This window comes from Gopherus flavomarginatus, chromosome 3, assembly GCF_025201925.1.
Source record: "Gopherus flavomarginatus isolate rGopFla2 chromosome 3, rGopFla2.mat.asm, whole genome shotgun sequence".
NCBI classification, from domain to species: domain Eukaryota; kingdom Metazoa; phylum Chordata; order Testudines; family Testudinidae; genus Gopherus; species Gopherus flavomarginatus.
In genome coordinates, this window is record NC_066619.1 from 12360703 (window position 1) to 12385291 (window position 24589).

The following is a 24589-nucleotide window of genomic DNA, read 5'->3' on the forward strand; positions in this document are numbered from 1 at the left end:
GGTATTTATAGACTGATCACCCCTTAACCTTCTCTTTAATACGTTCTTTGATGAGTGTCCCTGATGCTTGGAACTCCTCTTTCTATTTAGATGCCTCCTCAAAACACACACTCCTTGCAAAGTCTAGTAAAGATAATCCTTCAGCCAAAGCTACATTTGTAAGAAGAAGATGTTATAGCCTTACTCCTTCAATAGGGGGCAGGTGTGTTTAGTGTCTATTGTCTGTATTTGATTTAGACTTCACGCTGAGCATTTTGGAGCATGGATTGTATCTTTTGTATCAGTATTTTCCTGTATAGTGGTATAGGATCAAGTACCCAAACAGCACTCAATAAATAATGTTAGTAATAGAGTGGGGAAAGAATTCTGCATGGGCAAGGTGTGCGGGGGCAAACAAAAGAAGAAATGTATTAAATCTTATGATACACTAAGGACAATTAAAAATGCAACGTTTGCCTCTCTGCACTGGTGGAACCGCCATGGTATCATTCTAAGGCCCTGAAATTTCAAGGAGATCATTCAGGTAGCCCCCTGCTCTTGTGTAAAAGACAATGGGGTTTGGTATGGGTATAGGGGAGTTGCCCCCACAGAACTCTTTGCAGGATTGGGACCTTAACATAGGAAGATGCTGGAGGTTACCGGGGGTGACAGCAGCAGTGGCCTCTTATTAATATTGTCCAGTTTTAAGCTTCAGAGAAGTTTGGGGATTTTGTATGTTTGGTCCTGCACAGCCACAAACTTTGTGCAGGCCTGGACTCCAGTTCCAGCACTGGATCAAAGTGAAATGACCCAAGTTTTCATCTCTATCTGTTTTACTTTAGTCCCATGAGTCAGGCACTGGACTGGCAGCCAGGAGAGTTGGGTTATATGCCTATCTCTGCTTCTGACCTGCTGCGTGAACTTGGGCACATCACTTAATCTCTCTCTGCCTCTGTTTTCCCCTCCCACTCATTGCCTGTTGTGTGTATGCTGAGGGCAGGTCTACACTACAGCTGGGATCGACGCTCTGAGATCGAGCCATCGGTGGTCAATTTAGCGGGTCCGGTGAAGACCCACCAAATCGACAGCAGATCTCTCTCCAGTCAACCCCTGACGAGAAGAGTAAGGGAAGTCGATGGGAGAGTTTCTCCTGTTGACTGCCTGTGGTGTAGACCCCACAGTAACTCGACCTAAGGTATGTCGACTCCAGCTATGTTATTCACATAGGTCGACTTACAGCAGTGTAGACATAGCCTACATGTCAACTCTTTGGGGTAGGGTTTGACAGCGTATATGTGGACAGTGCCTACAGCAATGAGCCCCAATTTTGGGCTGGACCTCTAGATGTTGCTATAACTCCATTACTCCATAACAAATCCCTACTTTAATTTTTACCGTTGTTGTGAAGCAGTCAGATACATTCTCATAAGGCAATAAATGTAAAATTGAGGGCCAATTAAATCTCAGTTTCAGCTCCAAAATGGATTTTTAATGCCGATTCATACTTAATAAAATAGAGAAAATTGCATTTTATTTTGGTACATAAACACTCAGGGCAGGGGACTGGCATATAGAGCAGAGAATCGCTCACCAGAAAATTCTCTGCAGCAAAATGATGTAGTCTGGGTGAGTTTCTTTTATGACCTGAGAAATGACTGTTTTTATAGTGCACTAAATAAAACTTGCTACTCAAGCAGGAGGTTTATTATTAAAGGTGCTTTTGCTGGAGCGTGGGGTGGGGAGAGCCAGAAGGAGCATCAGACCAGAGATACAGGTTGTGCAGAAATGGTGCAACAATGCTCCAAGAAAGTGGTGTAATCCCATAATCACCCTGCTTGGCATCTATACAGAATAATTTTACATTGTCAGATTTTCCCCCCAAAGGTTATAGGTAGCCTGGACAAATGTACAGTAGCAAATTTCTTGATGCAATGGCAAAACCCACAGTGCAGAGAATGTTCTTAGGGTGACCAGATGTCCTTATTTTATAGAGACAGTCCCGATTTTGAGGTCTTTTTCTTATACAGGCTCCTATTACCCCCCACCCCCGTCTCGATTTTTCACACTTGCTATCTGGTCATCCTAAATGTTCTCCACTTTTTTGCCCAGTCTTTAGCTGTTTATACCTTCCCAAATTAGAATGCCAGCATTTTATGCACACCTGCGACTGGTGTAATTGACAACAGAAGGTTCAGAGTTACAGTGAATCAGGCCCTGAGAATGGGAGTGCTTGCTACTCGCCTTACGCAGGTTCAAATGACTATACAAGGCGCAGGGCAGTGGAGCGAATCAAGCCCAGCGCATCTGCTTTGGGCCAGCAGGTGTTTAAAAGACGACAACATTCTCTAATGCCCCCTTCTGGCCAATGCGCAGGTTGGCATGCTGCACATCGGCTCCTTGTCCAGTCCGACATCATCATCAATGGCAGAGTCCCAGTGACACAGAACGCTTTGAGAGAAAATTACCTTGAGGCAGGAAACTACTTTTTGTTTTAATGTAATTCTTGGTAGTTGAGTTAACTCAGATTTCCTAGCTTTAATTTTATTTTTCTTGAAAGTGGTAATGAATTAATAGCGATGGCTGGTTGTAGCACAGGAAGGTGCTGTGCAGACTTTTCCAGCACAGCTCTGCCAACGCTTCTCCATCCTGAAATGCACATCTTACCCATATGCAGTGCCTTTCAATTTGAAAATCCTGAAGCACCTTAAATCTATATTACATGCAACTCACTATTCTAGCCTGGGGCTTCTCCTGGGCATAGGTTTCCAATCCTGCAGAATTATTCACCGGCTTTGTGGCTTTGACTGGGTACTTAACTGAGCCAGAATCTTGACTCTTGTGACCCCTACTAAGTATGAATTCACGTCTTTTGCAGTGAGAGAGCCTAGGGCATTACTGTATCACTGGCACTGAGATCCATCCTTCCCAGAGAGAATGAAGGATGTGGGGAGGGTATTAAAAGTGGGTTTAAGTCACAAAATTCAGATCCAGACTAGTTGAAAGTTTAGTGTTGTACAGATTTGGGACTGTCTCTTCTGTCCTTCCAGAGCTTTATCCTGCTCAAGTCAAAATCAATGGGAAAACTCCCATTGACTTAAACGAAGGATCAAGCCCTTCCTGCAGGGAGATGAAAAGAGGCTCTTTCTTCCCACATGTGGGTCTCCACCATGTGTCTTGACAAGCTTTGACCTGATTGTACCACACAGATCCTCTGACATAAATATTTTTCTTTTTATTAAAGCTTGCATACCAGCTGTACAGTGCATTAGATCCTAGGTCCATTTAAGGTGCTCTGACAGCATTAATCTGGTGGTCAGTAACTGCTAAATGAAGTGCATGCTGAAAGATCAATGAGCTAAGTGACTGTAGCTCACATCTTTTATGAGCTCCTCTAAATGCCAGTTTTCAGGTGAATTCAGCATCTCCTTGACATTTAAGGACTTAATTTATAACCAAGTTATGTAACTTTAGTGGCAAGAAACATTGGCATCACTAGAAAAGCCATTTACAACTTCCCCCAAAAAGCATCCAGGGCAAGACTGTCATTTCTGATATGAAGGATAAAAGACTTTTTCAGCACAAATTAGATATTCCCGGCTCTTCAGAAATACAGAAGAAACTCACTAAGCAGACTTCCTATAAGCATGAAAGGGACAGGAGCAGAAGACTCCAGAAGGTACACCAGGAACCTCACTACCAATCTATTAACCTGGGAGGGGCTCCCGTATTGCAGTTATGGACACCAGCACAAAACCTGGAGATACATATTATGACTTGCATTTCTGCAGTGCCTTCAGGCCCCACCTAGATTGGAGTCACAATGCCATTTAATTTTGAACGAGGCACTGTACAGATACATAGTAAGAGACAGTCACTGGCCAAAAGACCTTTCTGTCTATGTGGAGAATACAAACAAAGGATGTTATAAGAAAGAAGCCAAGAGATGGGACATGATTTGTCAACAGTAGAGCCAGGAATAGACAGCAGGTCTCCTAAGTCGCAGTCCAGTACTCTACCCACAGCGCCATACTGCCTCTAAATGTATTGTGATGTGTTTTGTACAAATAATGAAGCCTTAGTAATCTCCTTGTGTTACATTTTAGTTGGGAAGAGCACCATTTAAATCATTCGGATTAGCAACACATGGAGGCTCTACTTTGATAGTCCTGTCTTCACTTGAGTAACATATGCTTAAGAATTGTGAAACTGGCTTGAGGCCAAGAATATTCTAACAAGAGTTGGCTTGGTAATATGAATATGGCAAAACTGTATTAGAACCATTGTGCTCTACCTTAGACAGGGACCTGATTGTTCTCTCACAGCTGCCTAAACTGATCAGCCAAACTGTGTTATGCTTAAATATGATACTTAAACGGCATTGTTATGTCAGTGGTGATGGGCTCTTTGTTGGAGATGACAGAAGAATCCCATTGTTCAAACTTTTCCCAGACTCGGTGCTTAATGCAAAGCTCTGAGAAGAGCCGGGCTGTTTACACATGTTATAAAGAAATATGCGCAGTGATGTGAAAGGATCCGAACATCCCCAAATTTATGGGGTGCCCAAAATCTAAACCTGATTCCTAATTTTACAAGTCTTCCGGGTCTATGCATTGGATTCAGTCAAACTTGTGAAGCCCAAAACTTGTATCTCCAAAGTGAATGAAATCTAGATACCTGTATTATAGTGGCCTGTATTTAAAAGAGCAATAAAATAATAAGGTTCCAAAGAATACAGTTTGCAACAATGTGACCAGAGTGTTTACTGTCTCCTTTCTTAAGAATAAATGGTGTGTGCATGTCTTACCAGAACAATTGCAATCTAAAATGCATAGCCCCCTACAACATCACATATTTTATTTAGATCCCTAGTTTATTCTTTGTTTTCAGAATAGTCTTCTGCCTTTTTCCTCCATATATATTTCTAGCATGAGGTTGGAAATATAGGCGTTTACTGTGACCACAGATGTGACATAAACAGGGATATGTGCCGCAGTATGATGGCACAGTAACTAACTGCAACAAGTTTCTCTCCATCCTTCACATTCTATTAGGGCCCTACCAAATTCACAGTCCATTTTGGTCAATGTCACAGTCATAGTATTTTAAAAATTGTAAATTTCATGATTTCAGCTATTTAAATCTGAAATTTCAGTGTTGTAATTGTGGGGACCTGACCAAAAAAGAAGTCGTGTGTGTGTGTGTGTGTGTGTGTGTGTGTGTGGGAGGGGGGTTGCAAGGTTGTTGTAGGGAGGCAGCTGGAGAGTGGTGGGTGCTGGCTGGGAGCCCAGCTCTGAAGGCAGAGCCGCTGCCAGCAGCAGCACAGAAGTAAGGATGGCGTGGCATGGTATTGCCACCCTTACTTCTGCACTGCTGCTGGCAGAGCACTGCCTTTAAAGCTGGGTGCCTGGCCACCAGCCACCGCTCTCCTGCTGCCGAGTTCTGAAGCCAGCACAGAAATAAGGGTGGCAGTACAGTGACCCCCACTGCAACTCCCTTATGGGTCAGAACCCCCTATTTGAGAAGCACTGGTCTCCCCCATGAAATCTGTGTCATATAGGGCAAAAGCACACAAAAGACCAGATTTCATGCCCATGATGTGTTTTTCATGGCCGTGAATTTGATAGGGCCCTACTTTCTATGTATCAAAATGATTATAACTGAGTAGTTGCAGAAAAAGACTTAGGGGCTACATTGTCTTTTTAGTTACATTAAGTGTAAATCCAGAAGGACCCCATTGACTTCAGTGGAGATCTTCCCAATTTATAACAGCTCATGTTCTGTGAATGGATGCAGGTGCACGTTTTACTCTTAATTAGCCCACTCCAACCCTATGCTGTGTCAGGCTCTCAAGTGGTCACCCTGCAATTTCATGTTAATTTCTCTTTTTAAAAAAAAAAGTTGGACAGATCAGAGCTCCTGTCTCCTCAGAACGCCATTTTCATTTGGTTTTACGTAACTGAAAGTATAAGGATTTTTGGAGGAAAGGGAGTGGAGAGAGAGCACCTTTTCCAATCACTCCGGAAAATCCCTCTGTTTTGAAATAACGCATGAGCTACTTGCTTATTAATATGGTATAACTAACTTTAAAAAAAATGAACACAAGACTCCTGCAATCAGATCTATGCTGGCTTCAGTGAGGCTCCCCACAGGCATGTCAGGGTCTCATTTGTACTTTTGAGATCCTTTTGTTGTTTTCTATTCCAGCATATATAGCATGCCAGGTCTATCTTCCTTTCTGCCTTGATAGAACCCTTTTCATTGTGGCTACGTTTTGTCTGAACTGAGCTCTGCTTTGCTTGGGGCCTTGTAGTTGTTGTTGTTAGTTGATGGTACATTTCAGAAGCCTGAATCCTTTTGTTTACTGCCTCACTCTATGTTTTATTAAGGTTCAGTGCACCGAGAAGTTCTCCCACTGAACAAAGTGCATCAAGCCCCTATTTATTGATATACGATAGGCCATAAAGCCATCATGACATAGGCTTTAGGAGAGTGATTCCAGCCTGCCAGAATCTGAGAGGAGACTGATGGAGATTTTACTTTGCTTTGATTGTGTGCTTCAAGTGGCCAATTTTCAGCTGTCCCTTGGGGAAAAAAAAGAACAACACTACTCTGTCTCAACTTTAAGAATTGGTAGGAGCCAGGTTTATTTATGCCTTTGTTGACCCTGGAGATCTCAGTTTTCTCCTTCTTTAGAAGTGTCCCCCTCACCCCGTCATCCAATAATATTTTGTCATACATGCTAGCTTTATATGATGCAGAAACCCAGGCCAAGATTTTTGAAAGTGACTAGTGATTTTGGGTGCCTCCATTTTTGGATGCCCAATTTAAGAAACCAAAAAAGGGCCTTATTTTCAGAAGGCAGCTGCTCTGCACATTCTGAAAATCATGCCTCACATTGGACACCTAAAATTCAGGGCATCCAAAGTCACTGGTCCCTTCTAAAAACCTCAAGGTAACATTTTCCCAAGAACCTAAGTCCCATTTTCAAAAGTGACTTGGGCACTTAGGAGTCAGATCCCACTGACTTTCAAGGAGACTTAGTGCTGAAGTGACTTTTAAAAATGGGACTTAGGCACTTTAGACTAATTTTCTAGGGGGAGTCAGGGATGGCTGTGAGATAACAGCAAGCACCTTCCAAGACCCTGATTCTAAATTACATCATTCATTTATGAAAAGCTTCCCCACTCCCTATCCTAAAAACAGTGTAACAAAGGACAGAATATCCCCAGAGCTAACTCTGATATGTCACGGTGGATGCCAGTCCCCACAGACGCTGCCGATGTTATTAATTTTTAAAACAAACTTGCTGATTGAGGTTCTGACTGCCTTTAAATTGTCTCTACAAGGAGACTGTGTACTAATTAACCCACAGAAACAATCAATGATGTACCTTTTTCAAGTTTCAGGGTGATTAGAATATGAAAATGAAGAGCACAATGGTGCAGATGTTTTAAAATCACAGCAGACAGCAATTAGTGACATGGGAACCAGCTGCTTATCTCTCCAGATAAAGCCTCTTAATAGGGAATTACACTTGAGGAGCCATTACACAGATGGATCTGCGAATGATTTAAAGAGGGGGCGTTATAGTATTAACTTTGATTTGTGAGCCAGGGTCTTGACAAGCTTTATGCATGCTACCTCTGCAAGAAGGTGCATTTGGAAAAGGGGGCTCCTTACATATTAGCAGCCAAGTTTTCTTTTAGTGTTTTTTATCAATTTTTTAACCTATATTATCTCTACTAAGTGCTTGCTTTTGACCAGTCAGTTACTGGGATCTCTTCTTGCTCTTATTGTTCCTGCTCTGGGACAGTAAGTGGTGCATGGATTTAAGGGGGAGGTTTTGAAAGGGGAATGATTTTTAAAAAGTGTGAGGAATTTAGTAATTAAATGTAAAGGTTTCATATGGACCAGTTTCTGTCACCCTTAATGCTGACAAAGTTAGGCACAGCTTGTGGTGGATTGGCAGAATCCAGCCCTCTCTTTTGAGCCGTTAGCTTGCGGCTTGGACTGCATGCCAGCATAAAGGCATAAAAGGGTATGATAAATTCCATATGCACCTGTGTAAGCTACCCAGATCGGAGTGTGCAGTGGTAAATGGGCAGCATAGAATCATAGAAGATCAGGGTAGGAAGGGACCTCAGGAGGTCATCTAATCCAACCCCCTGCTCAAAGCAGGACCAACCCCAACTAAATCATCCCAGCCAGGGCTTTGTCAAGATGGGCCTTAAAAATCTCCAAGGAAGGAGATTCCACCACCTCCCAAAGTAACCCATTCCAGTGCTTCACCACCCTCTTAGTGAATAAAGTTTTTCCTAATATGCAACCTAAACCTCCCCCACTGCAACTTGAGACCATTGCTCCTTGTTCTGTCATCTGCTACCACTGAGAACAGTCTAGATCCATCCTCTTTGGAACCCCCTTTCAGGTAGTTGAAAGCAGCTATCAAATCCCCTCTCATTCTTCTCTTCTGCAGACTAAAAATCCTAGTTCCCCCAGCCTCTCCTCATATGTCATGTGCTCCAGTCCCCTAATCATTTTTGTTGCCCTCCGCTGGACTCTTTCTAATTTTTCCACCTCCTTCTTGTAGTGTGGGGCCCAAAACTGGACACAGTACTCTACATGAGGCCTCACTAATGCCGAATAGAGGAGAATGATCACGTTCCTCGATCTGCTGGCAATGCTCCTACTTATACAGTCCAAAATGCCCTTAGCTTTCTTGGCAACAAGGGCACACTTTTGACTCATATCCAGCTTCTCGTCCACTGTAACCATTAGGTCCTTTTCTGCAGAACTGCTTCCTAGCCATTCGGTCCCTAGTCTGTAGCAGTGCGTGGGTTTCTTCCGTCCTAAGTGCAAGACTCTGCACTTGTCCTTGTTAAACCTCATCAGGTTTCTTTTGGCCCAATCCTCTAATTTGTGTAGGTCCCTCTGTATCCTATCCCTATCCTCCAGTGTATCTACCACTCCTCCCAGTTTGATATTATCTACAAATTTGCCGGGGGTGCCATCCATGCCATCCTCCAGATCATGCATGGAGCAAGTTGGAAGTCAGTGTGCCACCTCCCTTATTCTCCTGGCAGAGCAGCTGAGCTGGCGCTGGGTGTGTTGTCACTTGCTGCTGACACAGGTCTATGCAGCATTGCCAACCCCGTGTGTTAAAAAATTGTGAGTCAGGCTTCAAAAATCATGAGATTGGAGTACAAATCAGGAGATTTTTTTTTTTTTAAATAGACCACTTTGGGGTTCATTTCAGTTTTGTCCTCTGCATTCTAAGCTTTTGAGGGGCACTTACGCTGCGTTTTCCCGTCTTGTCTCTGCAGCCATGAGGACTAGGAACTTACGTTTTAAAAATTAAAACGGAGATTTTCATGTAGTCACACACATCCAGGAGCTAGGGTTTTTAGAGTGTCTCTAAATATCACGACGCTCGTGCTAAAATTGTGGGAGTTGACAACACTGTGAGAGTAAATTCCTATCCCCTCCTCCCTCAAGAAAGGATGGCAGGCAACGTGTTTCAGAATTGCTGGACAGGGAGGGAGTTCCCACATTGCTGCGATTTGGGGCCTCATGAAGAGCAAAATGCAAACACGGGCAGGCCTGCTGATGAAATTATACAGATAGACCAAAAGCTAAATACGAATAAATCTTCCATTCCTATGAATGGGCCAGATTCTGCTGTCAGTGCTACAATTAACTCTGCTGAAGCCAACAGCCAAGCTGCAGTATACTATGTACTGGCAGTTGTACAAAGAAATGGATTCCATAAAATGCAATGAGAAATAGCCATCAGCTGTTGTCTGAAGAGCCCTGTTCACAGTCATCCCCACTGAAAGCTCCAGTCCCCAGGGCTATCTAGACTGCGGGGAGGAGGCGGGGGGTTGTTGTGGGGTTTTTTGTTTGTTTTTTGTTGTTGCTCTATCTTTGTTCACAATGCCCTTTGATTGTGGTGCTCACCCAGCAGGGGAAACTGAAGCTGAAACATTAGGGACAATGGGATCAGGCGGTGATCCAGATGGATACATTGAGAACAAAATAAACTTAACTGCATTACTTTCAACTAGCTGATTTGCCAGTTCGTATCAATTGCAAGTCAAATTCGACCTGCTGCAGGCCACATGATCTCTGGTTGCCATGCTGGAGTAGCGTATGCTGAAGAATTCTTTTCGAGTGACATGCATGTGTTTGACGGGGGAGAGTTCATAGTAAATGTTACTAGAAGAAGCTACATTAAGAGACCTAGTGGGCTCTTGCATGCTTGGGCGAATACACAGTTTTGATAGAATGTATGGATGGCACAGGCCTGCAAACCCTTCCACAGGGCTTAACTTTTGAAGTCCTGTTGAAATCAGGGTGGCTATTTTGTGCTTAAAGTAGAGCATGTGATTAAACCGTTGCAGGCCTGGTACCTTAGATGTCACATATATCACTTTTCATGCATTGCAATATAAATCTTGGGCTTCTCTGTGGTATTCTAGCAACAGCAGGGCTATCCTTAGAGATCTGTTGGTCATTTCCATGTCAGCCTCCGCTTTGGGAGACAAGGTGATCGGAGCGGAGGGGTAACTGGCTATGTCTGAACTACACCACTGCATGAATTGCAGAGTGCACCAGAGTGCTGCTATCTAACTGCCCCATGTGGACGCTGCTGGCGGGAGCAGAAAGGTACCGCGTTCGCTTTAACGTAGACCTTTTAGATGTAGTTTGCATCAGTAGCGTCCACATAGGGCAGTTAGAGTGCAACACTTTGGGGTGCTCTGCAGTTCACACCCCTGTGTAGACCATATTGCGGCTCAGTGTAGACTAGGGGTTCTCAAATGGGGGGTTGGGACCCCTCAGGGGGTCACGAGGTTATTACATGGGGGATCGCGAGCTGTCAGCCTCCACTTCAAATCCCGCTTTGCATCCAGCATTTATAATGGTGTTAAATATATTTAAAAGTGTTTTTAATTTATAAGGGGGAGTCACACTCAGAGGCTTGCTGTGTGAAAGGGGTCACCAGTGCAAAAGTTTGAGAACCACTGCTGTAGACAAGCCCTGAGTCACAAAAATTCAGCTGATCTGCATTTGGCATCCAAGTTGTCGGTCCTCAAATTATTATTACTATATTTAGCCCTGAACTAAATATTTTTGCCTCTTTTAAGCCAAGGGTGGGGGACATTAGCAGCATGTGATAGTTTTTTTCTGACTGCTGTAACCCTTACTTTTCAAGTGAAATTTCTCAGGGCATTGAGTTTCACAACTCAGCCTTTTGGGAGGAACTTTAGGATTACTTTGATGACAGCCATAGGACTAGGTGCTCCACTGAAGTAAAGTGCTACATCTTTGTGGATGAGAGTGGAACAGTGCCAGCTTTACACCATCAGAGCCCTGTAATTTCTAGTTTTTTTTGGGGGGGTGGGTTAAGTGAAAGATCGTTATTATTTTGGGATCTTTGGGGCATAGATTGTGTACTCTTGTGTTTGTACTGCACCCAGCGTGACCCCGATACGGAGCTTTCTGGTTGCTACTGCAATGTATATGTGCTAATAATGTAAATATTAATGAAAAACAAGAATCACACCAGGTAGCCCTCCCAGTGTGATAGTTGCTTTATAGACTGAGGTGAAAGCAAGAGGTATAATCCTGATCTAACTGAAGTCGATAGCAAGCCTTCTGCTAAGAAAACCTGCTGCTAGACTGCTTGATAAAGTGCAATGTACTTCCCCGTCCATGTCCCACTTTTTAAATCCTGTCATACTTTGGCCTTCACAACATCGCCTGGTGATGAGTTCCATTATTTGACTGTGTGTTGTTTGAAGAAGTACTTCCTTGTGTTTGTTTTAAACCTGCTGCCTATTAATTTCATTGGATGACCTCAGGTTATGGTGTTGTGTAAAGGGATAAATAACTTCCTTACTCACTTTCGCCACACCTTTTATGATTTTATAGACCTTGATCATTCCCCCCCACCCCTTAGCTGTCTCTTTTTTAAGCTGAACAGTCCCAATCTGTTGAATCTCTCCTCATATGGAAACTTCTCCCATCATTTATTTGGTATTCGCAGTCTAATTACAATCACAGCTTAATCCTGAAGAGTAGCTTGCAATACTATATGTATGAAACACGTTTCACAGCTTGACATGGAGCGTCACAAAAATGGATAGGAAATCATCATAAAACCAACCGATTACAGGGGAGCAAGAGGCTAGAAGTGGTCAATGCATGAAGTTAAGTGGGTTTGTTTTGTTTGAAGGGGCTTTTGAAAATGTTATGTCTAAAACATATGTAATTTCTTCATCTGAAGAAAGTCCACTGAGAATCAGTGTGGACTTTCATTTGCTTTGCGCTAGTCTTCAACATAACTGTGCCCTTAATGTTATCCCTGAAGTTTGAAGGGATGTTGTCAGATTAAAAGTCATGTTGAAAATATTGCTTACCTACATTGCAAATTACAGTTCATTAAAATGGAAAGAAATGTTAAAAACTAATTTGGGTCCTGATCCTGCCTTACTATATTCACATGAGTAGTCCAGTTGGGCCTACTCACATCTATAAAGGTAAGCAGGTAAGTAAGGCCTTGAAGATTCAGGACCATACCTTTTTGCCACTTTTCTCTGAGGTTTCTAAAAAAAACCAGACCCATCAATTTCACTTTCACTTTCTAGACAACGTCATTGCCCGCTTCTGGTGCACTAGCACCACGCTGCAATTTTTGAGCTGCAAACACCGAATCTGATTCTGTAACCCTCTCTTACACTGACGGACTGCTCACAAAGGCAATGGTTACTCAACATGAGAACAGGTTGCAAAATCAGGCCATTTACAAGAGAAGGTTTTGCTTGTGTTATAAGTGTGCAAACACACACACACACACACAAAAACTCCCTGTATACAGGTCTGTATCATCTTATGCGGGGGTTCTGTTCCGCGGTTAGCGTGTAAAGCGAAAACCGTGTATAGTCAAAATTACATTGAGTTGAATGGCGGGCAGAATCGGCTGCACTACAGAAACAGTATTTAAATTGTTATTTTTCTCTTTTTTGTTTTTGCCAACCGCATAAAGCTGAAATCACGCATGTTAAATGTGCGTAAGATGCAACAGACCTGTATAGCCTTAGTAATTTAAAAGTGTATGGAAATATTTCTCTTGGTCTTAAGGTTGCAAAAAACTGCATTTACAACTCATAAATTTGTGGTCAAGTTTCACCTGTGTCCTTTTGAAGGAGACTTTACAAAGTATCTTAGAACTTAAGAGAAGATAAATTAAGAGAAGTTGTCCTTCAACATGCAAGTTTATAAGATCTTTACATTAATGTTTATGATGGGCCCAATAAACTCACTTTCTTTTTTTTCATTGTCTTCTGCTTTGCAGGTTTATGACCGGCCCCCAAAGCATTCTGCTCTGCACTATGACCCAGGCCTCCAACAGGACTTCACCAGTGACACCTTAAAATCAAAGCACCAGCAAAAAAGCAGCAACCAGCACCATCTTGACTGGTCAGCAAGCTCTGACACTGGATCTGCTTCTCAAAGTTGCTTCCTCAATACAGAATCCAGCCGAGAAGCAGCTAGTGCCACTAAGGCTTCTGCTCAAGAGCCAGTTTCTTTCAACAAGCCTCAGACAAAGAAATCTGGTGCAGGAAGCACATGGAGTCAGTTGTCAACCAATAATAAAGAGCTGGCTCTATGCAGTGCAGTTCCATCGCCCAATAACAGCACTGCAGCATCCCAGCCTAGCAATCCTTCCGAGTGCAATGGGCTTTCGCCTCTAGTGGATAAAGAGGGAGGAGGCCAAATGGAGATCCCAGACCAACCCACTGGGAATACAAAGAAGAAATCCAGCAAAAAAGACTTAATAAACCACACCATCCAAAACACAGATGTAGAATGGGTGAAAAATGCTCAAAAAGCATTTGAGAGCAAAACCCATGACAGCATGGAAAGGAAAAAGGAATCCTATTCAACAGACAAAATGCTGGAAGCATCACCCTCTAGGCAGAACCCAAGTTCTGCCAATGGTTCTGAGAGTGACACCAGTCACGTACGAATTACTATCCCAATAAAGACTCCGACAGCAGATATGTCTGGCCACAAAAGGAAAAAAAGGCAATCTGCAAAATCTTCAGCAGATAAAATTATCCAGGAAAAAAGCCTACCTTCTGGACTTCCCATGAGCAGTGAAGTAGCAAACAGGACTAGTTCACAACTGGAGGCAAGCAAAAAAGATCTCCGAGTCACAAAGCAAGGGAAAGTTCCTGAGAATGAGTCCCCATTGACAGCTATTGAGAGCAGTGGGGTCATTGACAAAGCTCCCCCAAACAGTGCAAGTAGGCTCAGAAAATCTGCAGCTGCAACTTCCGTGTCCGCTCCTAACAATCTTTCTGCATCTAGCAAGTTGCCAGAAGTCCAGCACCCAAAACTTGCAGCAAAACGGAGATGGACCTGCAGCAAACCTAAAAACATGCTTCAGGAAACCTCCGTGGCTACATCTGAGAAGCTGATGGTAGAGCCTCCTTCAGCCTATCCCATCACTCCATCTAGCCCTCTGTATACCAATACAGACAGTCTGACAGTGATTACACCCATCAAGAAAAAAAGAGGACGACCAAAGAAACAGCCTTTGCTCACTGTTGAAACCATCCATGAGGGAACCTCCACCAGCCCGGTCAGTCCAATCAATCGAGAATTTCCAGGCACAAAGAAAAGGAAGAGGAGACGGAATCTGGCTAAGCTGGCCCAGATGGTCCCAGGGGAGGACAAATCCATCAGTGAACTGAAGTTTCACAAAAAGGTCGGCAAGCTGGGTGTATTGGATAAGAAGACCATCAAGACCATCAACAAGATGAAGACCCTCAAGAGGAAGAATATTCTGAATCAGATCTTGTCCTGCTCCAGCAACATAGCTTTGAAAACAAAAGCCCAGCCACCATCCAGCGCAGGGCCTGCAACCATCGAAGCCAGACTAGGGAAGCAAATAAATGTCAGCAAGAGGGGGACTATCTACATTGGCAAAAAACGGGGCAGGAAGCCAAGAGCAGAGCTGCAGCCCCCTCCAGAAGAACCTAAGACAGTCATCAAGCACTCAAGGCCTGTTTCGAGCCAGCCAGAAAACCCAGCAGTGCCTTCCAACTTGCAGTCACTTGTGGCATTGTCACCAGCAGCTATTCATCCGCTTTCAACACAGTTAGTGGGGTCTAATGGCAACCTTAGCCCTGCAAGCACTGAAACAAATTTTTCAGAGTTAAAAACTATGCCAAATCTTCAACCCATCAGTGCTCTTCCTACAAAAACCCAGAAAGGAATGCACAGTGGAACTTGGAAGCTGTCTCCACCCAGGTTAATGGCTAACTCACCTTCTCATCTGTGTGAAATAGGTTCTCTGAAAGAAGTCACGTTGTCACCAGTGAGTGAGTCTCACAGTGAGGAAACCATACCAAGCGACAGTGGAATAGGTACGGACAATAACAGCACTTCTGACCAAGCAGAAAAAAGCTCAGAATCCCGCAGGAGGTACTCTTTTGATTTCTGTACCCTGGACAATCCAGAGGCCATACCATCTGACACCAGCACAAAGAACAGGCATGGTCACCGGCAGAAGCATCTCATTGTTGATAACTTTCTTGCTCACGAGAGCATTAAAAAGCCAAAGCACAAGAGGAAAAGGAAAAGCCTGCAGAACAGAGATGACCTCCAGTTTCTTGCAGACCTCGAGGAGCTCATCAACAAGTTTCAAGTGTTCAGGATTTCCCATAGAAGCTACACGTTTTACCATGAAAATCCATATCCTAGCATTTTCAGGATTAATTTTGATCACTATTACCCTGTGCCATATATCCAGTATGACCCATTGCTCTATCTTCGCAGGACCTCTGACATGAAGTCTAAGAAGAAGCGTGGTAGACCTGCCAAAACCAATGACACCATGACAAAGGTGCCTTTTTTACAAGGGTTCGGTTACCCTATTCCCAGTGGGAGTTACTATGCACCCTATGGAATGCCTTACACATCAATGCCTATGATGAATCTTGGTTACTACGGTCAGTATCCAGCTCCTTTGTACCTGTCCCACACACTTGGAGCAGCTTCCCCATTTATGAGGCCCGCAGTGCCCCCACCCCAGTTCCATTCAAGCTCTCATATGAAGATGTCCACCACTGCCAAGCATAAAGCCAAACATGGAGTGCACCTGCAGACGCCTGTGGGAATGAGCCTTGGAGACATGCAGTCCTCCTTGGCGCCTCCAAAGGTTGGAGGAACAAGCCTTTCTAGTGGCCGACTTCACAAAAGAAAACACAAACATAAGCACAAGCATAAGGATGAGCGGATATTGGGGGCACATGAAGATCTGAGTGGTCTTTTTGCTAGCAAGTCCACCGGCTTTTCCAGCCATGCCATCAGCGAAAGGCTAAGTGGCTCAGACAAAGACCTCTCCTTGCTCAATGAGAAAAGCAAACATAAGGAGAAACAGAAGCACCAGCATTGTGAAACGGGACACAAAGGCTCAAAGAGTAACTTTGAAGTGGATACACTGTCTACATTATCGCTTTCTGATGCCCAGCAGTGGACGCAGAGCAAAGATAAAAGTGACTCGAGCAACGATCCCATTGACTCTTGCACAAAGAGATACTCGGGTAACACTGAAAGTAATGCAAGGTCAGAGTCCCTGGACATGTTTGGTGAAATCAGTTCCTCCAGCGAAAAGCGGGACAATGATGCAAGTGGGAATAAAAGAAGAAGCTTTGAAGGGTTTGGAACTTACAGGGAAAAGGACATTCAATCTTTCAGGATGAATAGGAAGGACAGAAGTACCTATGATTCTTCAGCCTCTTCAGGTAAGTCCTGAATTTCTAACCTGAACAAAAAGGAGCATGGCATTCTCAACTGTTATGTTCCTTTTTAAAAGCTAGTCACTTTTTTCTCTGTCATTATATAATTAAACCCCCATGATTATCCAAACTTTGGCAAGAATGTTGGCTAGATCTAAAGCCAAAACCTTTTGAAGACATATTGTTACTGCATAACATTTTTATAAATACTTTCTCTGTTTCTCTCCTATTTATCCTCACTTCTTATCTTTCTTTTGAAAATCTCTTGGGCACTGGATTCTACAGCAATCACTGCTATAGGTAACTGCTGGCAAGGGGAGCACTGCAGACTTTCCTGTTGATGGAATCCAGTACCTCTCACCGTAGTGAATTGAGTCTTTGCTTGCACAGCCCTTGGAAGTAGACCCATCATACTAAAGAAAGATTTTCTCCTATGGCATGGAGGGCCTACAGAAGATGCCTGTTGATCACTAGTCTTAGTCCCATTAGGTGTGATGGGAGTTAAATGGTAATTGTGGGACACTGAGCCATCTCCACTAGTTGTGTGTTGTAGTGCCAATCAAGAGACCCAGGTATCCCAGCGATAGGCTGGTTTTGGATGGGTAAACAGGCAGAGCCCCCGGTTAGAATCCTAGTCTAATTCTCTCACTTTCAGGTCAGCAGGAGTCATACAGAGTCATGCATTGCAGACCGGGGTGGTAGCAGGGGGAGCCTGGCGTCACTGAAGCAATAAGGCCTAGATGATTAAGGAGCAAGGTTGATTGATTTTTAGCACTTATGGCTTAGAAGGTTAGGTGGGACTGGGAGGAAGGAGGAGACTTGAAGTTTGGAGGTTCAGGGCTTCTCTTCCCCACACAGAAGAAGAAAGGGACCGGAACCTTGTCTGCAGACAGAATTGGACTTTGTATTATAAAGCTGCCTTCCTGATAATGACACGGAGACAGGTGTTTTGCTGCAGCGTAAACAACTTTGCCTTGGGAACAGGTCCAGAACTCCTGCACCATCAGATATCCCATTGCTGTATCATACAACACATTTCACGCTTTGTTTCTGGAGGCACATGCACCTTATTGGGATGGCCAGGTTTGGAGGAGATTCAGAGCTGGATTCTGATGTGCTAGAGAGGCATGTCAAATTTGGGTGATTCCTGGCCTCGAAAATGAAGGGGCAGAATCGCTGTTGGGGAAGGCCCTGGGAGGCAGCCTGCCTGTATGAGATTCTTAGGCTTTTGATTAAGAGCCAAATACTGCTCATGTTTTAGTTAACTGGATTACTCCATTTCTTTCACTGAGACTAGGATCTGGCCTTAAGTAAAGAACAGCAAAGTTTTAAATGGAAGAGTTACTCGGTAAAGTACATACATCAAATATTCTTCCTGCCCTCCCTCCCCCTGGTGTACTAGGCAAATACACCTCTACCTCGATATAACACTGTCCTCAGGAGCCAAAAAATCTTATCTTGTTATAGGTGAAACTGCATTATATTGAACTTGCTTTGTTCCACCGGAGTGTGAACCTTGCCTCCCCGGAGCACTGCGTTACCACGTTATATCTGAATTCGTGTTATATCGGGTTGCGTTATATCAGGGTAGAGGTGTAGTCACAGTTTGACCAGTCTGTAATCTTTAGTCAACAGAAAACCAGCTAGCAGTTTGGAAATATATCCATAAAAATCGCCACATGAACACAGACCAATTGTAACAAGTATGTGACGTACAGAAATGCTGGAATGAGGCTGAATTTATTTCCTGGTCAAAGGCAACCAGCATGAATGAGTCAGTTACCAAATGATGATATGTCATGTCCTAATGCATAAGTGTTCAGAGCCTCCAGCATTTTTATCCTGAGTACATGCTGGACATTACTGATTTCTCCAATATGGTAGCAGTTGCACTTGTAGGCACTTTCATTTGCATGAACCAGAAGAACTGCTGAATATTAATTTTCCAAGCTGATCCATTTAATATATGGAAAGAACATTCTAAAGAGGAAAAAAAACTAAAATAACTAAGGACACTTTGAAACTGAGCCCTAAAATCCCCCTACATTTCCCACCAAACTGACTTTTAGTTTGGCTGAGGGTAGCATTGTTTGTTAATAAAAAACCTGATTCATTTTGTTTTCCCTTGGTGCGTTATTGATGTCAATACAGACTAAGATGAAGTGGTTAGACCTGCGGTTTCTGCTTCACTAGACTCACTGTTCCAACTTTCAAAAATTGTTTTATATTTAAACTGGAGAATTTCTTACTTTCATGACTGTTAAAAGGTGTTGTTCCCTCATGACCTCATCCATCAAATTGCAGATTATTAACTGTTTTCTTCATTGTCAAAGTATTATTTAGATGGAAAAATCATCCACATTTACGTAACCAGAGCCAGCTAACCAGAGCCATAACTTGCACTACAAGAGGAAAAATCTTAAAACTAAAGAGGTTTGCCAAGAAAGATCTGGAGCCAAAACCGCTCATTAACGTCCAAGAACATCTGTCCGCTTATGGTTTTCTAAGATCTCAATGCAACCTTGTTTTTTTGCCTTTCCCCTTCACTGATATTCCCAGTTGCAGTCTGCTTTTGAAATTGTCCACAGCTATTAAGTTGTGTCCACTGAGGACGGATTAAACTTTTCCATGATAACCTTGACCTTCTTTCTCCTAATTCACCTTGTATTTCATGGAGCTGAGAGCCAGGAAAGCACTGTGAAACATGTAGTCCTCCAGCTGGAGGCTGATCCGTAGCTGTGATAGTTCTCATCATCAGGCAGTTTAATCTCCCACTATTTACTTATAATACAGAACAATGATAACAAAAGGCTTCCTGAATATTCAGACTAAAGTTTAATGCAGATTCACATCAGACTTTCAGGTCAGCATTGTCCTATCCTGGTAAAGCTTATTGCATGGTGTTTCAGTCACATGTCCTCAGCAGTATATGTGCACCATTTATATCTCCAGGTTCCTCTTTACTATACGTTACTGGAGGTAAGATATGCAACTATAAGTCTGCAGTGTAAGTAGACAGTTGTGATAAAAGTCAGGCGAGAACCACTTAAGGCAGTCGAGTGCCCATATGCTCCTAACAGTTTTCAGTGTAATGTGCTGCTGAAAGTGCCATTTCATTTTTTAAAAATCACTGTTTGTATTCCAGTAGGACCTGAAGGCCCCAGTAGAGATTAGAAGCCCACTGGGCTAAGAATCGGTCACACACAGAGCAAGAGACAGTCCCTGCCCTGAAGAGCTTATCTTAGTAGACAAAAGGATCAACGAATCATGATCCCCATTTTACAGATAAGAAATAGAGATATTCAGTGATTTGTATCACATGCAGGGTATAATGAGGGAAGTATAATAGCAGTTCCTTCCCTCCCTCCCTCCCATAAGTGCTGTAACGATAAATACATTAAAGCTTATGAAGCCCATAGCTACTCTGGCCATGGAGGTCCTATAAGTACCATAGCTAGATGCTATCTGATTAAATATAGGTTGTGAGTATAAGGGAGACAGCAGCAAAGACTGATAACCAAAAAGCCACTCTGTACAGTACTGTATTTCTGTGTATCCCTTTCTTGAGACTGATCATGATCTAGGGGTTAGTTTATGCCTAGATTATCTCTGCAGGTCTTTGTAACTGAAGATTACACAGGAAGAGATTATCTAGCACGCATATCAGACATCCTGGCTCAAACATCAGCTAATAAGGACATGGTTTTCATCAGATACAGTATGGGTACTATGCACAGTCAATTTGCAGGAGTATAAAGTTAATCTGTGCAGCTATTAAGAAAGGTGGTAATCATCAATCTCCAAGTGTCAGGTATTTAGCATGATGAACATGCTTTATAAATTAATACTTAACTCACCTACAAAATATCCTGTAGTCCCATCCTCCGCCTTCCACATGGCACCAGTTTAACTCAAATGTTCAGTGGAATCAATATCGCCTTTAGATCACAGATGGGAAGCACAAACAGATGAAGCTAAGAGAACCAGCAAAGCGGTCAAACCAAGCTCTAGGTATCAGCCAATGTCTGCTAGGACATACAAGAGATCTGTCTGTCTGTCTGTCTAGCTTTTTAACAGTTGACCCCAAACATGACAAAGGGAGAGTAGGAGAAATATTGGGCTAAGGATCTTGAACAAGTGATACAGAGAAATGGATGCATAACCATTCTAATGCTGATACAGTCTGAACTCCTTTAAGGCAATTCTGCAAACACACAAGTGAGTGGCTTAACTCCCTTGAGTAGTTCTGTTTTACTCAACAGGACTTCTCCCATCACTAAAGTTACCCTCATGCCTAAGTGTTTGTAGGAATGGGCCGTCTACACAGCACAGAATAAATCTCTGGAAATCCTCACCAAATAGTGTTCCCTGATTTAAAACAAGACTTGATTTGCACATAAACAAGCATGGCAAACTGTTGGCAAAGTCAAAACCTGTTTTGTTTTTTTGAGGGATGGCCGACACTGTTCTCTGGTGCTGCTGCACGCTCTCAATGGGCAGCTGGAGAGAGCTACTTTTCACTAGTGGGTAAAGCGATTCCTCTTTCTGTGTGTACAGAGAAGGTAGCCAAATAGTATTAGTCCACCCCAACTATTGCTGTGGCTTGCTGAATATCATATGCTGATTGCCTACTCTGCAGTGAATAAGTTATTGGATGAATAGCGGCAACATTTTTTTCAAAAAAGATGTTTGATTAATGCTTTCTTTTTGGTGAATGTTTTCTCATTCAACCTGCTCTGAGATATCTATATGTATCTCTATGCTGATCAGATATTATATGTATAGATTATATGTATTATTATTGATTTGTTTGGTATTATCAAAGCATCTAAGGCCCCCAGTCATGAACCTACATTGTGCTCAGTGATGTAAAAATACAGACCAAATTGTGTGTGTGTGTGTGTGTGTGTGTGTGTGTGTGTGTGTGTTTGTGTGCCCTGCTCTGCCACAGACCTCCTATTAGACCTAGTCAGATTACTTACTCCATCTGAGCCCCATCTGTTAAATGGGGGTAGTTACACCTTCCTACCTTGAAGGAGTATTGTGCAGATAAGTTCATTAAAGATTGTTACTGTGCAGATACTTCAGGGATGGGGCCAGAGAAGTCCCTGAGATAGATACAAACATGATATCCAGGTGATCAATTTATTTTCCCATATATGTTTGACACATTAACTACCTTCACTCTGCCCACAAATTCATCTCCACTGTGTCTGCTTCTCACATTCAAAGCCCTGAGCAACTTAAAGTCAGAGGTTTGTTTCTGTCCATAGGATCTGAGAGGAGAACAGGTAATATTCAGTTACAGGTTGAAGGTTTGATATGTCATGGCTCAGCAGGGCTTGCATGGGAGCTTTACCCATTCTTTATGTATTCATTCACCTGCATCACAGTGTCTGTCTAGGCCCCTAGATGCTTAGGGATCTCTTAAAAATGCAACTACAAACTAATGGGCTCCATGGTCTCAGAAAAGATCTCCTGGGCCTTTAGGATACATTGCTGTCTGGTTTGCTTTCTGCAGTGTTAGTTATAGGCCACTGCAGAAGCAGAAAGCCATACAAGCCTGACCATTGCTCTGCTCTAGTCAGGCACTTCCTATGTAGAAAGGATGAAGAGAGAAAATAATAGACTGACAGGAGGATTACAAAGAAACAATGAATCAATATGGATCAGTCCAAAAGGCAGCAGCCTCAGCACAGCAGCTGCCTATCAGTATGAAGTTTTTGTAGGCATCACGGCAACGGAGGGTTAAGAGCATTTTAATTAACAGCTTTAGCTTGATTTACTGCAACATTAACGTTAAATAATAATTTAGAGAAAAGAGTCTTCCTTTTCGAGAGCAGACACAAATTGACTTGGCTGAGAAAGACAAACACAGAGCAATTCCCAGGTAGGTGTAGAAAGAGAGTGATCCTAGGGGAGAAGTTTTGGATTTCTTTTGCGTCTTCAAAGTGAGTCTTTACATTTAAGTAAGCATTTGAGAAGGCTGAAGAAATCTTAATAGGAATCTACAGTGTTGCTTAGTGGATGGCATGCAGCGGTTTGCACTTTGCTTCAGTACCAAATCGGACTTAATTAGCACATAGATTAGTGCTAATTGCAAGAAACTCGGGGAGCACAGATGACTGACTGCAATACAACGTCAACTGTTAAGCCAAGGAAGGGCTAGATGGCTCATAGGAGTTCAGTAATGAGAGATTTACGCTGGCAGGTCACTGGTTAAAATCTGGTCTACAATAATAGTGACCAAAAGTCCAGTCAGGGTGCTCACATCATAGTGATGCTGGAATACAACCGTAATGATGCGGTTGCATGATCAGTCAAACAAAGCCTTTATATAACCAAGTTAAATAAATAGCCAGTTTTGCTTTACATGGGGACCTGGCCAAGATGACTCATAAATTGCAGTATCTGTCATGTGTGATATCTATTAAACTGTCTGTAACTGGAGTAACTGCACTGGCCCCAGTGGAGAGATTTCTGGTTGACTTCGCTGTAAGTGATATTGAAAGCTGACCAAACCACCCTTAGACAGCACTAGAAAGCTACTGGGCACACCGAGGTACATGAATCATGTATGGAACATTAAACAGATAGGAAGTGGAATAGCTCAGGAATTTTGAAATGGACTATTGAGGTTTTTCACCTCTAGGTCACCGTTTCAATTCCACCCAAGGTTGCTGAGGATGGAGAGTTGTTACCATCTGGTGGTTGTTTGGTAGCCTATCTGAAGTGATATGGTTTTACCCCAACTGCCAGGGGTTGGGAGAGTTCATCTCATGAAAGCTACAACCACCCCTGTCCTCCAAGTTGGCATTCCCAGCAGAAAGATGATGACAATGTGCATGGAGTGATGCTCTTACTTGGTTGTCTTTGGAGTGGATAGGGAAGCTTGTCCTGCCACTACATATTCTGTGGAGAAAGAGGAGATTTCTGTCATTTATATAGTTCCAAGCCCATGAAATTCACTCAGTGTGTCTCATCTCACCCACCCACGTGCCCTCAGAAGTTTAGTCTTGTAACATCTTTCACTCCAGCAAAGTGTCTCCGCCCTCTTTGTTAAATTTTATGGGATAGATTGTGGATCTGATGCAAAGCAACCAGAAAGCCAGATCAAGCCTTATCCCTTACTTAGGATGAATCTCCAGATGGCACAGAGCCGTCATTGTGGTTCTCTGTTGTCATCCATCCTGGCTTCCAGCACAGTGGGAGAAGGGGGCATCACAAAAGTCCCTCTGCACTCCAACTATTCTTACGAGGCAGAAAAATCCCTTGGGGCTGTGGACAGCCGGGTATAAATTAAAGCAGCGTTTAAACTGCTATCAGAGGGGTAGCCATGTTAGTCCGGATCTGTAAAAGCAGCAAAGAGTCCTGTGGCACCTTATAGACTAACAGACGTATTGGAGCATGAGGTTTCATGGGTGAATACCCACTTCGTCAGATGCATTTAAACTGCTGTAGCTTACTTCAGAGACTGGATCAGCCCTTGACCTACCCTGGGATCCTTTTTCCCAGTCTGTGTTGATCATAGCTTGGACTCTGCTCACAATTGGGGCGTATGTGTATCTTCACATCCTTTGTTGTTTTAATCATAATTTTAAAATAAAAACCTGGGAGGGTTGCAGATTTGAGGAAAAAAAGATTAGTGCAAATTTCCGGGTTTTGTGCTTAACACAAAACCTCAAAATCACTTTGAACAAGTTCCCTGACCTCAGGTGTATCTGAGAGTGTGGGTGGAGTCATACATTTCCCAAATGGTCCCTCTAGAATGTACACCAAAGAAATTGTCTCCAGGCAAGGCA

The 24589-nt window shown here is 43.1% G+C and overlaps 1 protein-coding gene across 1 annotated transcript in view; it reads left to right on the forward strand.

The window, feature by feature from the left end:
- The window catches only part of SETBP1 (SET binding protein 1), a 383377-nt gene that overhangs the window by 275315 nt on the left and 83473 nt on the right, over positions 1-24589 (forward strand). Inside the window, exon 3 of the mRNA XM_050943539.1 lies at positions 13334-16793. Coding sequence (XP_050799496.1) covers positions 13334-16793 — 3460 coding nt within the window. The remainder of the gene's footprint in view (positions 1-13333; positions 16794-24589) is intronic.